Below are 14,649 nucleotides of genomic sequence, written 5' to 3'. Positions count from 1 at the left end.
GGTGTTAAACATTTTTATTTTTAGTGTTAACTGAGACACAGTAGATAGTATGTCTGAAATACAGACATTGTGAAATTCTTCAAATTTGCCATTAGATTTCTTTGTGTGTGTTAGTTGCTCAGTTGTGCCCAACTCTTAGTTACCCCGTGGACTATAGCCTCTGTTCATGGGATTCTCCAGCCAAGAATACTAGAGGGGGTTGGCCATTTCCTTCTCCACTGGATCTTCCTGACCTAGGGATCGAACATGGGTCTCCCTGCAGGCAGATTCTTTATCATCTGAGCCATCAGGGAAGCCCACTAGATTTCTTTATGTAATCATAATTAATTTTAGTTTAAAATTTTACAAATTAACAAAAATTTCCATGTAGTTCCCTGGTGGCCTAGTGGTTAGGATTCCAGGCTTTCACTGCCATGGCCTGGGTCCAGTCCCTCGTCAGGGAACTGAGATTGTGCAAGCTGTGCAGCCAAGAAAAATAATTCCACATTTTGATATTTAATTTCACCTTTAATAAGGTGAGACTTTTTTCTGTATTACCACTTATAAAAAAATTAGGCTTGGAAAATTTATCCAGCATTAAATGGGTTTATTATATATATGTGTGTGTGTATATATGACTCTTTGAAAAAATTTCATTAAATGTCAATTTGCATAGTTACTATACTTCAGTTCTTGAGTTCGTTCTTGTACAAAATAATCCAAGGGAGAGATTTTTTAGTATTATTTTAGTTTTTTGTTTAAATTATAAGTTATATGTGTGTTTAAAACACAGTAAACTCTGCATTTTTATTGATGCTTTTTGTTCTTTGAGGTTTCATGGCGTTTAAATTGCTGGTCTGAGATTTCGTCCTAATAAGAACGGTCCAGTAAAATGTTTTGAATGATTGAGATAATTTCTTTCAAGTCTTACTCTCTTGGTCATTAGGGTCAGATTGTTTACTATTTTTATTGTTTATGATAATAATTGCTTACATAATTTGAAAAACCTTCATTTTGGAGAGTTTCAGAGGCAAATGTAGACTGAATATTATAATGGATTTCCATGGAGCCTACCCTCATTTGAAACATTATTGACTCATGATGGCAGTCTTTTTTTTTCCTTCTTCTAGTTTTATTGGGATATGGTTGACATATAAATTTGACAAATGACACATTTCTCTGGCCAAAGAAAATGAATTTTCTAAGGCAGCAGAGTGATGGCTAATTATAGAGTTAGTTTTTTGTTACTGGTTTATTAAAAAGTCATTTTTTTAAAGGTACATTTTGTTTTTAGTTGAGTTAATGAAGTTGTAATTTGGTCTCATTATCACTGTTTTCTCATTAAACTAGTTTCTTTTGACCAGGTCTTGGTCTCTGACTGTCTCTTAACACTCTTGGTCTTAGTTTTCTTCTGTATAAGATTGACTTTTTTATGATTTGTAAATACTGTGTTTCAGGATCCTAAATTTTTATAAAACCATTTTTCTTTATTAATAGTTTTAAAAAATTAAAAAATTATGTGTAATGTTAGAAAATTGGGAGAAAAGAGAACACTACAAAAAAAAAGGGAAAATCCTTTCTTTATTTTTAAACTGGTAAACATTTTTAACCGTTAAAATGGCAGTTAATGTGGTATATTTCAGATTTTTTCCTAAGTATTTAATTGTATAATATATAATGTTTTAATAGTGAATAATGACAGAACCCCTAAAATTTCTAAAGTAATAAAAATGGCTGTTTGATATTCTGTTGCTTATTTTAAAAATGATGCAGTTGTTCTGTAACTGGGCATCTTGATTATTTTGAAGTTTTAATTTGTGTTCATTGTTAGCCTTTATCTCTTGTGATTTTCTTGGAATAGATTCCTTGAAAATAGCTTCCTAGATTAAAGGGTATTGACTGAATTTTGTAGTTTTTAATAGTAAACATTTTTTTATATTTTAGAGGGTTGTCAGCTTGATATTTGCTCTTTTAAATTAAAATAAGGGGCTTCCCAGGTTGCTCAGTGGTTCGGAACCTGTCAGCCAATTCAGGAGACGTGAGTTCGATCCCTGAGTTGAGAAGATACCCTGGGAAAGGAAATGGCAACCCACTCCAGTATTCCTGCCAGGATAATCTCATGGACAGAGTAGCCTGGTGGGCTATAGTCCATGGGGTCTCAAAGAGCTGCCTGTGAAGTTTCTGTTGCTATTTACTTTCTCTGGCAGTTCTTCTGAGATAAATTTAAAGATCGACTTAGAGGTCTACACCATGAAACCTCTGAGACCTCCACTCAGAGCTAACCTAACAATTGGAACTCTTTGGACTGGTTCTGTAGAACCTTTGAGATTTTTGAAAAATATTTCTGGAGCCAAATGTGATTGATCTACTGTTTTAAAATTCCTTTTTAGGCAGAGGCGCAGATTTGAGTAAGCCTCCATGTCGAAAAGCAAAGGAAATCAGGAAAGAGAGGAAAAGGTTAAAACTCATGCAGCAGAACCCAGCTGGAGAACGCGAGGGCTTCCAGGCTCAATGTCAGCCCTCATCTTTGCTCCCGCCAAAGACTAAATCCAACGAACCCAAGTCACTTGAAGATTTAATTTTTGAATCTTTACCAGAGAATGCATCACACAAGTTAGAGGTACCTTGGAGGACATTTTTTTGTTTTTGTTGATTACCTTGTTGCTTTTCACTTGATTATACAGTTGATGTTTTACTGTTTATATAATGGGAAATTAAAGTGAACTGGGATGGAGTGGCACTTAATATTTACTAAGTTAGTTGCCTCTTGAGGAAAACTTTTTTTTCTTAAGGTTTAAAAGGTGGCTACTAAAGTTGTGAAAAGTCCAGTTTTAGTGTTGTTATTATTTGAGGTACTCTGGCTTTTTGTACACCTTAATTGAAATTTATTCATTAGAGTGAAAATTTTTTAAATAACTTATTTAAAATTTCATTTTTGGCAGTTTTGGTTTAGGTAGTGAAAGAAATAGATCACAGGAGGCAAATCACTGTTTCATTGATTTTGATATTCTGGTCTTGATCAAGGGAACAAATGGTATTACCTATGCAAGCCAGCAGTTTAGACATATTATAAATATAAATGTGTCTGAATTTAGACAGTTTATTGTTTTTTTTGACAGTTTAGACATAATATGAATAGTTTTAGAGTATTCCTCTTATTTTTCCCAAGTCGATTTACATTCTAGGTTAAGTCTAGGTTTTTCAGTATTAGTTTGATATGTTTATAAAATTTTTTTCTATAACATTTGCCATAATGATTTCATTATATTCTCCTACTTCGTTAGTAACTGGTCAGCCTTTGAATTGATAGCTTAATATCATCTAAGAATATCACTTATCACTGAAAACTTGATGTCAAAATTTTACTTTGGTGCAGTTTAAACCTTAGGACACTATATATTCTTAGACATAAGTTTTGACAATTTTGATTATTATAATTCCTTGGCTGCTCTGTTGGTATTAACTTTCTCTTTCCCAAATTGTAAAAAGAATGGAACTTACCACTTAAAATACTTTATGAAGAGTCTTTTAGCTTTATTAGTAATGTGTTCAGGGCAGCAGGTTTCACCTAATACAACACTTAAGTGGGCAGCTTTTAGTTTTTTAATTAATTGGAGGATAATTGCTTTACAGTGTTGTATTGGTTCCTGCCATATGACAGTGTGAATCAGCCAAAAGTACACGTGTGTCCCCAACCTCTTGAGCCTCCCTCCCACCCTGTAGGTTGTCATAAAGCTCCTTGTGTTATAAGCTTTTGTTCTTTTAATATGATATCCAGAATGGATGGATTTTTGTTATCCATTAGATGTCACTCTTTCATGAGAACAACTCCTCATGGCACAAAGAAGTTTCAGGTTAGGCCTTTCTATTACATTACATTTGATTTTGTATTTTACTATTCTGTTTTGCTAACATATTTTAACTGGTTAGTGAATAAGATTAAAGAAATGCCATCCGTTACTATGTACAGTTACCACGTGTAATGCATCCTCATTTTACATGAGGAAACTAAGGCACTGAGAGGTTAATTTATTCACTTGACTAAAATGATAACTTTGAGATTTGTGTACAGGGAACCTGACTTTAGAGTCTTTTTAAAGTATGCTATGGAATTGCTATGGAATAGGAACAGTTTTTGAAAGTTGTCTTTTATACTTACATTAAAAAGTTGTAAGTTTAGGGTTAATAATGTATGAATGAGTGTCCAAAAAATATATTCAGATGTTCAGTCTTTTGAATTGTTTTACTAAAGGTAAGTTGTGTACAGCTAATATTAAAGAGTATTTGTTTGTGTTTGTGTTTTGAATGCCAGAACTAATCTGTTGTTTTATAGCTGAGGCAGTCTTACATAATTCAGTCAGAGCTTAGTCTTAGAGTTTGGGCAGGAGCCTCTGCCTTTAATGAGATATATATATAGACTCTGTTAATGAGTCTATAATTTGGAGAAATAGCAATTTTCTCTATTTATTAACAGTTGATCTTTAGAGTTAAAATATTGCTGTTACGTGTTTCTGCTTTAATATTTGTATTGAAACTTTTGGGTCTTTGAGGGTGGGAGTGAGTAACTGTTAATGCATATTCCATGGAATAAATAAATGAATTAATGAACATTGTTTTTTACCTCCTTCTGAAGGTGAGGGTGGTGAGATCATCTCCACCAAGTTCACAGTTCAAAGCCACATTTCAGGAGTCTTACCAGGTCTATAAACGTTACCAGATGGTTGTTCACAGGGACCCGCCCGATAAACCAACTGTGAGCCAGGTCAGCAGGGCAAGTGTAATGTTTCTGAACAAATGAAACTTCCCCTCTATTTGATATCACTGTGTGAATTCTTGGTTTATATGCGGTGCATTTTATTTATGTTCAATTTGCAGTATATCTGCAAAGAGATAGGACTGTGGAATAATGGACATTCTGAAAGTGCAGATTTTACCACAGGCCATGTTAAGTGCCTTTTATGTATAATTTCAATGTGGAAAGTAGCACATAAAATGAAGTATCTCTGTTTAAAAATCACTGTGTTTAGATGCATTTACTTAAGACTCAGTGAAAAACAGATCTCTAAGTTAAAATATTTATTGGGAAAAAAAAGTTTTAAAAAAAATCCCGGTTTTTATGGTAGCCATACTTTGCCCAGCACAGTTAACATGCTTTATCTCCATGTAGAAGTCGTGAGTAGAGAGAGTTCCTAATAGCTAAATTACTCTTTATTGATGTACAGGCCGTATACAACTGAGTAGGACTAGAATGGATAGTAGCATGTCTTAATTGAAGTTCTCATATGAAGTCCTTGATTTATAATTTATAAATCAAATTACCCAAGAAAGATCTGGAAGGGGAAAAAGCCCTTAATATAAGTAGAAGTGACAGCTAGTGTCAGTTACCATGAGCAACAGTATTGACTCTGCTATACGCAGAGAATTACATGGGTAAAGGGAAAAATTAAACCAAATAAAAGAAATTGTCCCGGCCCTTGTGAGTTTAAATTTTTCATAATTTCAGTGTAAAGTTCATGCATCAGGCTCTGTGGTCGTCAGCCTGTTCCAAGGTTTACTCATTTTATAAACAATGCCAGTGCTGAGCTTTGCAGTGGATTTGCGGAGATCTTACTCTAGCCTCACCTTCAGAAGCATGTCATCAGTTAGAGATGTTTCAATAGCATTTGCTTGTATTTTCCTTGCTCTGAAGGTGAGGTTAGTACCTGTCTCCTTTGAGGACCCAGAGTTCAAGTCGTCCTTCAGCCAGTCATTTTCTTTGTATGTCAAGTATCAAATGGCCATACACCAGGATCCGCCCGATGAATGTGGGAAGACCGAGGTACCGTTCACTAAACGTTTTTTCCTATGCTGAGGTTGTCTGTGAAGGAGCATACTGTATAACCTTCTCATGCCATTTTCTTATCTGTCATGTGGAGCTGGTGGTCCTTGCAGGGTGTACTCCTGAACTTTTGTGAAAACGAGTCATACATGTGATCATTTTAAATCCCTCAGAAAAAAAGGATGTGTTCTTACTCAGTGTTCTCTCCAGGAGCCCGAGTGTCACGTGTGTATAGATCAGTTGTTGGGCTGTCAGCCCACATCAGTGGATGCACTGTGTGTGCAGGCTGTGTGCCGCAGCCCACGGGGAGGCGGGAAAGGTGAATCAGTGAACAAGTATAGCTCAACAAAAGCACGTGGAAAAAACTGAATGCGTTGAGGTTCGGTTCAGTCGCTCAGTCGTGTCCGACTCTTTGTGACCCCATGGACTGCAGCGTGCCAGGCTTCCCTGTCCATCACCCAGGGTTGAGGTTGTATAGAGCATTATTTGACAAGCCTTTACCGAGGGCCTGTGTTTTCCAGCTGCAGATATGTAGATGAGTAAGAGATTGCTTACTTTTCAAAGTTGGATGGTGATGTCTTGGAAGAAAGATGCCAACAGATGCAGAAGGATTGAAGTTTTGATTTTTGTGTCTTTTTAATGACACAGAATGTGTTAGCTTAAAAAAGATGGTTGATAGGGCAGGAGGTAATGCTGCATGTTCCCTGTGAGAAGGCTGACTCTGGGTCTCCCAGCGCCTTTCTAGCTAAAGTGTAGCCTGTGGACCAGCAGCATCAGTGTCACTGGGAACACAGAATCTCAGGTTTCCCTTCAGACCTACTGAATCAGAGTCCGCATTGTGAACTAGGTCTCCAGGTGATTTCACGTGCACGTTCCGATTTGAGAAGTGCTCCCACAAATTCCCTGTTGAGACCCGTAGCAGTGCGTGGTAGCATTTATAGATAATGGATTCTGCCAGGTCTCCTTTGATACTCCCAGGAGGTCTTAATTCCTTTCTGCACATTACTCTTCCCTACTACCCTTGAGATTCTGGTCTTGTGCCTGCCTGCTTCCCAGGTATGGATAGTTGGGCCAGAACACATCTGATGTGTTCCCGCTAAACTTCGACTGCATCCCCCAGCCCCGACTCCAATTTTGGGCTTCAGGCCTCTATGGAATCCATTCCATTGGGGAAACAGATGGGTAAGCAGTTCCAATGCTGTTCGAGTTAGCTGGTGGATTAGTAAGGAAAGCCACCTTAGTGTGAGACTGGAGTGAGGGAGGGTTTTCTGAAGGAAGTGACATCTGAGCCAAGTCCAAGATGAGTGCCACTTAGCATCCAGGCAGGCTCTAGGGCAGTGTTGTAGTTAGGCTCAAGGTTTATTTGAGGTTTTTTAAAATAGCTTACGTTTACATTCACTACCATCAGCAGTACAGGACTCTGAATACGTGATTTGATCTTGAGTTTACATTGAAATATACATAGTGGATTTCTTTATTATAATCAAATCAGTTCAGTTCAGTTGCTCAGTCGTGTCCGACTCTTTGCGACCCCATGGATCTGCAGCACGCCAGGCTTCCCTGTCCATCACCAACTCCAGAGCTCGCTCAAACTCAATGTCCATCGAGTTGGTGATGCCATCCAACCGTCTCATCCTCTGTCGTCCCCTTCTCCTCCTGCCTTCAGTCTTTCGTAGGTTTGCCTTAATGATTCATTTTGTAGGATCACATACTTAGAGAAAATTCATACTGGTGGAAAGTTTGTGACTGTTTAGTGCTTTGATTTCATACAAGTGAGTATATTTGGCTTTGATAAAATTTTTAACATCATTCGTAGTGTTTTATTTATCTTGCATCTAACTGAATTCATATGGAGTTTTCAGAGATATTTGAAATGATACTGTTTTTCATATGGGTCAGTTTGTCATGTCTCTGAAGTAGCATGAGATAGCATTTCGTAAGTTGAGACTGTGCTGTGCTTTTATTTCTTTATAACAGTTTTGTTGTTTGGTCACTTAAGTCGTGTCTGACTCTCTGCGACCCCATGGACTGTAGCACACCAGACTTCCCTGTCCTTCATTGTCTCATTGGGGTTTGCTCAAACTCATGTCCATTGAGTCGATGATGCCATCTAATCTTGTCATCCTCTGTCATCCCCTTCTCCTCCTATCCTCAATCTTTCTCAGTATTGGGATCTTTTCCAGTGAGTTGGTTCTTTGCATCAGGTAGCTCAGTTATTGGAGCTTCAGCTTCAGCCTCAGTCCTTTCAATGGATAGTCAGGGTTGATTTCCTTTAGGATTGATTGGTTTGATCTCCTTGCTGTCCAGGGGACTCTCAGGTGTCTTCTTCAGCACCACAGTTCGAAAGCATCAGTTCTTCAGCACTCAGCCTTCTTTATGGTCCAGCTCTCATATCTGTACATGACTACTGGAAAAATCGTGCTTTGACTATATGGACCTTCATTGTATAATTCACATACTATATAATTTACCCATTTTAAAGTACATGACTGAATGGTTTTTAGTATATTCAGAGTCATGCAACCATTATCACTAACACCAGGTTTTCATCATCCAGAAAAGAAACCTCATCCCCAGAGTGGTCACTCCTCATTATCCTTCGGACATCCCAGCTCTAGGCGACCATATTCCAGTTTCTGTTCCTGGATTTATTTAATCCGGACGATTCAGGTAGATGAAATTGTATCATACTGGTCTCTTGTTGACTGGCTTCTTTCGCTTAGCTCGTTTGCAGGCTTCATCCATGTTGTAGCATGTGTCAGTAGTTCATTCCATTCTGTGGCTGAATAATATTTCGTTGTATGGATATACCAGATTCTGTTGCTCTGTTCATCCATTGATGGCCATTTGGGTTGTTTTCATTTGGGGCTTATATAGAAAGCTTTGCTATGGATATTCATGGACAGGTTTTTATGTATTAATAGGCATATGTTTTCATTTCTCTTGGGTATATACCTAGGAGTGGAATTGCTAGGTCATAGGAACAAATAAATATAAATAAATAAATAAAAACTGTGTTTACCTTTTGAGGAACTGCTGCCATACTGTTTTTCAAAGTGCTACCCTTTTTAAATTCTTGGTCATCCGAGTTGGTGTGAAGTGGTATCTCATTGAAGGTGTGTTTATTTTTTGGCTGCACCTCAGCACAATTCCCCAACTAGGAGCTGAACCTGAAGGCCCTGTGTTGGAAGCGCAGGGTCTTAAGCACTGGACCACTAGGGAAGTCCCTTCGCCGAGGTTTTGATTTGCAGAGCAGATGGCATCCCACTCCAGTATTCTCGCCTGGAGAATCCTGTGGACAGAGGATCCTGGCAGGCTACAGTCTGGGATCGCAAGAGTCAGACATGACTTAGCGACTAAATGGCCACCACCGATGGCTAATGATATTGAGCATCTTTTCACATGCTTTTTGGGGCAGTTTATATATTTTCTTTGAGTAAATGTCTGCTTACATATTTTGCCCATTTAAAATTTTTTGCCCATTTAAAAAAATATTAGAAAAATATTAGATATTTTAAAGTAATAAAAATATTTTTAAAAGATTAGAAAATATCTCCCGTTCTGTGGATTATCTATATCTCTAGTAGGATTTTTTATTTTAAAATCCATTTTGTTTGATATTGGTATAGCCATTCCATCTTGTGGTTCCTGTTTGCATTGATATATCTATACTATTTTGTTGTCAGTCTGTGTCTTTGAGTTTCAAGTATGTCTCTTTTAGTCACTGTGTATTTGGGTCTTGTTTTTTTGTTTGTTTTAATTTGGAGGGAGAGCAGTCTCTTCCACTTAGCTGAAGTGCTTAATCCATATTTAATGTTGTTAATGATGGAGTTGGATTTATGTCTTCATTTCACTTTTGTTTTATGTTTCATGTCTGTCTTGTTTTATTTCTTTACTGTTTTCCTTTGCACTAAATGAATATTTTCTAGTGTAGGATTTCAGTTCCTCTAATTTTTTCACTATGTATTTTTGAGATGTTCTCTTAGTAGCTGCTCTAGGCTTACCATATACCTATTGACTTACAGGAGTGACTTCAGATTTATGCCAGCTTGAGTCCAGTGAGGAATAAAATGCCATTGTTGTTGAGCTCCAGTCCCTCCTCCCACTTTGTGTGCTATTTATAATTTATATATGTTGTGATCTCAATATATATTGTTTAGTTATTACCTTATATGACTTTATGTCTTTTATAAAGCTGAGAGGAGAAATAGGAACAAGTATTTATTTATGATTTGTTAAAATTAACCTTAACTTCATTTCTGGTTCTGTTCATCTATTCCTGTGTATTCGAGTTACCATCTAATGTAATTTTCTTACTGTAGTTCACCTTTGTTTCCATCCACCTTCTTTATGATGTTGTCAAATATTTTACTTTTCTATATGTTACTGTCCCAACAGTGCAGTTATATACATATCGTTTGATGCATTTGGTTTTAAAATCAGAGGAGAAAGGAGAATATGCATTTGTATTCGAGAAGCCTCTGCTGATACTCCCTGAAGTCTCAGCCTTGGGCATTGCATAGTCACCCACGACGACAGCGGTTTTAGTAGTGTTCTCTTTGTCTCTTTCCCTGATCTCTCCGTTAAAGTGTTTGTTGCTTCACATCTAGGTCTTAGGCTCCACCATTTGCTGACTGGTTGCTGTATTTTCAACAGTGCCCTGGAGCATAAATTGCTCTCTAGTTTGATTTATTAAATTTAGTTGCCTTTGCAGCTTCAGTTCTTGAGGCCAGTCTTTGAGGTTTTTTCCTGACCCCATGCTTAGTTGATCAAGCCGTGTCCGACTCTTTGCAACCCTTTGGACTGTAGCCCACCAGACACCTCTGTCCATGGGATTTTTCAGGCAAGAATACTGGAGTGGGTTGTTGTTTCCCTTCTCCAGGGCATCTTCCAACCCAAAGATTGAACCTGTGTCTCCTGTGTTGCAGGTGGATTTTTTACCTGCTGAGCAATCAGGGCTCTTCTCCACTGTCTCTTTTCCACTTTCCTTCTGGTAAACCAGCTGGCCTACAGTTTAGCTTGAGAGATAGTGAGACAGAGAGAGAGGGAGAGGGAGTTGGGGACTGGGGTAGGGGGGGAGGGAGGGAGGGAGGAGGGGAGAGAGGGGGAGGGGGGAGGGGAGAGAGGGGAGAGAGAGTGTGTTTGTCTCTGTTCTTATGGCCCTCCTGCGCCCCCTTGTGTCCATGCTTTGGAGCTGCGAGCAGGGACAGTTCCTTTCTGCTTTATGAACAGGGCGCTGGTCAGGAGCTTGGTCCTAGGTCTGATCTTTTTTAGGTAGATTATTAAACTTGAGGCTCATTAAGAGGGAATTTTAAGACCTGTGAGCTGCCCTGATGGTAGTTCTGTGTAGGGAGATGGTCACTGCTTCAGGTGACTCCTTTACTTGCTGGCTTTTTATCCTAGAAATTCTTCCTTCACTTGGCAAATCCTTGCTCACAGAGAGTCAGCTCTCTGTGGTGCTGGCTGCCTAGAGAAACTGATGTGGGCATGCTGCTCTGCTTCTCAGTTTCCAGGTGCGGCATTCTTGTCATGGAGTAGGAGTTTTCCTTGTACTTGGCTACTGTTTTCTATGTGAGTAACCAGCTAGTGTTGCAGTGCTCAGAGACAGAAAGAAAAGCCAGAAAAGTTCTCCTCTGGAAAGTTCAAATGATCTGACCTGCTTTCCTGGCTCCAGGCAGCAGCTCTCTGTTTTGTGGTTTTGTCCATATAATGGGCCAAACTAATTTAATTATGTTCAAGAAAATACATTTTTGCTTTTGTTGTTGTAAAACATTTGAAGTAAATAACAGTCAGCATACTAACTTGGGAATTTTAAGCAACCATATCAATGCAGAAAATCCATTTTTAGCTCTGTTGGTAACTGTAAAATAAAATCACTTAGGCACCCCAAGAAGTAAGTTATTTTCTGAGAGATTTGATGAGGATATAAATAAATATAGATAGCTTTGATATCCAGAATAGCAAGTCAGTTCTTTTTAGTAGCATCTTTAGAAAAGTAGCACATAATTGCAGAGGGTGAGATTGTATGAGACTTCATAAATGATTCTGTATGTTTGTTTGCATTACTGTTTTCAATCATTCAGGTAGATATCAGATTTTCAGAAAATAATACTATTTAGATAAAATAAAGCAGGAGTAATTTGTGACCTATCTTTTGTATAATACAATATAAAGCCAGCCATTTAAGAATCTTTGTTTTTCAAAAAAAAAAAAAAGAGTCTTTGTTTTTCAAAATACAAGTAATTCCATAGGATACAAATATGGGATTTTTAGCTAAAATTTCATTGATGTTATAGATAATACCATTATCTAATAGTATTAAGTGCCAGTAGATCTCAGCTTTTCTAAACTGTGTGAAGAACAGGCTGTAGCCATAGCTCCAGTAGTCGCATTACAATTCTGAGGCATTGGCTGAATTGTTTTCCAGATTTTATTATGGACTTTCAGACAAAGGGAAATTGAGAGAATAGTATACTGACTACCTTGTTTCCGTCATCTAGATTCAACATGGGTTAGTTTTCTGTGTTTGCTTTATCTCTTTTTGTGTGTTGAATCATGCTTTTTTTTCTTGATTGCATGTACTGTGGTTTATTGAAGCAATCCCTAGTTATGGACATGGGACTTGTTTCTAATCTGCTTTAGACAGTATACTTTTGTCACTGTGCCTTCGGGTGCAGGTGTGCTTTTTGCTTGATCTGACCTAGTCATCAAAGGACAGGAGCTCATAGAATTTTGCTAGTTATTGCCAGATTCCCTCCATGGGTGTACTGTCTTTACTCTAGAGTATGAGAATGTCTTTCTCCATAGTACTCCCAAACGAGTTGGTCTCAGACTTTGTGGATTTTTCTTTTTTTTTTTGTATCCTTAGTTAGTTTTTAGAGTATGGAAAGGATGTTAGGAAGAAGTGTCTTATTTTGGATGACCTCTGTGATCATAAGCTGAAATGTATATAAAGAATTTTTTATTTATACTTTATGTAGTTTAATGAAACAGGTGAGAGACTGATGCTGATGGGAACAGAAAAGTGGAAAGAATTAAGCAGAAGCAACAGAGGTTCCTTTAGTCAAGGCTATGGTTTTTCCTGTGGTCACGTACGGATGTGAGAGTTGGACTATGAAGAAGGCTGAGTGCCGAAGAATTGATGCTTTTGAACTGTGATGTTGGAGAAGACTCTTGAGAGTCCCTTGGACTGCAAGGAGGTCCAACCAGTCCATTCTGAAGGAGATCAGCCCTGGGATTTCTTTGGAAGGAATGATGCTGAAGCTGAAACTCCAGTACTTTGGCCACCTCATGCGAAGAGTTGACTCACTGGAAAAGACTCTGATGCTGGGAGGGATTGGGGGCAGGAGGAGAAGGGGACGACAGAGGATGAGATGGCTGGATTGGCATCACTGACTCGATGGACGTGAGCCTGAGTGAACTCCGGGAGTTGGTGATGGACAGGAAGGCCTGGCATGCTGCAATTCATGGGGTCGCAGAGTCGGACACGACTGAGCGACTGATCTGATCTGATTCTAAGGGATCATGAAGTTGACAGGACTGCTGTCCTGACTAGGAATATTTTTAATGATGAGGTTTAAAAATAATCTTCCTAAAAGTGTCTTTAATGACTCAACATTTTTCTCAATTAGAATAGGAATCTGCTGTATTAAATTTAATGAGTGAATTCAGGTTATTTCCTTAATAAAACTCTTAAGCAGCAATAGATTAGACCTTGTCTGGTCTATAAGAAGTCTGCACTCAGGAGGTTGGCTTACACTGTGTCCCTTTCTGTCCTCATTGTAGGATAATCGTGTGATGTGATTTTGTGTTTATATGTGTGTATATCATATCATAGTTGCATTATTATAGAATTAAAGGGAATTTAAATTTTAAGAGCAGTATATATTCCTGTCTCTCCTTTTTTTAAAATATATATCATTTAGTGCTTAGTTTGATACAGAAAAACTTTTCTTCTCATTTTGAATTTGGAGGTACTGTATATACAACTGAATACAAAGAGGAACGAAAGGTATCAAAACCAAACTTGTGATCCTCTGCTCATGTGACATAAACCAGCTTTGTATATTGCCTGAAATGGATTTGGGCTTTGCATGGAAAGTAAACCTGGCTTGAGTGATTTGCTCGTAAGTCACCGTGTGGCAGTGTGTTGGGCGTATCCGGTGTCATGCGGGGAGGGCCCTCTGGTGGCACCATTGTTATCTGCCCCCTCTTCATTGCCAGCCACTCCTTGGTTGGGGTGAGGGGCTGGGCAGATGCTGCCTTTGGGTTGTGACTCCTCTGACTTTCTTCTTCCAGTGTGTTCACAATGATCTTTCTTGAACTGCTTGTTGTGTGGCTTTGTTATCTGCAGTGGACACCTGCCTCCTTTTAATAAGTCACTGTTACAGGTCTATACTGGGCTTCCCTTGTGGCTCAGCTGGTAAAGAATCTGCCTGAAATGCGGGTTCAGTCCCTGGGTTGGGAAGATCCCCTGGAGAATGGAAAGGCTACCCACTCCAGTATTCTGGCCTGGAGAATTCCGTGGACTGTATAGTCCATGGAGTCGCAGAGTCGGACAGGACTGAGCGACTTTCATTTTCACTTTCACAGGTCTGTACTACAGAGAACTTCCTCCTATAAGCGTGCTGTTCTCTTATCTAATTACACAGAGGAGGTTCTCAGGCTTTGTGGTCACCCCGTTCCATGTTTTCACTTTCCCTTTTATTATGTCACACATTCACAGGTTAGTGACAAGAAAATACGATAGTGGGAGATGAAAGTGCTTTACCACTTGCTCGATATCTTTTCTGGCATAGGTCACAGAGCCCATCATCTTTGTTTCCGTTCAGATTGTTTGAAACACAGCGCTC

The 14,649-nt window shown here is 38.5% G+C and overlaps 1 protein-coding gene across 12 annotated transcripts in view; it reads left to right on the top strand.

Annotated features, from left to right (window-relative positions):
• ATE1 (arginyltransferase 1) overlaps positions 1-14,649 on the top strand; it is a 160,925-nt gene that overhangs the window by 13,532 nt on the left and 132,744 nt on the right. For 9 of the 12 annotated variants that reach the window (XM_010820113.4, XM_002698548.6, XM_059882084.1 and 6 more), the window contains exons 6-7: positions 2,370-2,599; positions 4,613-4,741. In XM_010820113.4, the coding sequence (XP_010818415.1) occupies positions 2,370-2,599; positions 4,613-4,741 (359 nt within the window). Of the gene's footprint in view, positions 1-2,369; positions 2,600-4,612; positions 4,742-5,668; positions 5,798-14,649 lie in introns of all 12 variants that reach the window. The other 3 variants (XM_005225816.5, XM_002698547.6, XM_059882085.1) reach the window with 2 other exon arrangements.

Source organism: Bos taurus, chromosome 26 (genome assembly GCF_002263795.3).
Source record: "Bos taurus isolate L1 Dominette 01449 registration number 42190680 breed Hereford chromosome 26, ARS-UCD2.0, whole genome shotgun sequence".
NCBI classification, from domain to species: Eukaryota; Metazoa; Chordata; class Mammalia; order Artiodactyla; family Bovidae; genus Bos; species Bos taurus.
The sequence above is the reverse complement of the archived record's forward strand: the minus strand, read 5'-3'. Positions and strand labels throughout refer to the sequence as shown.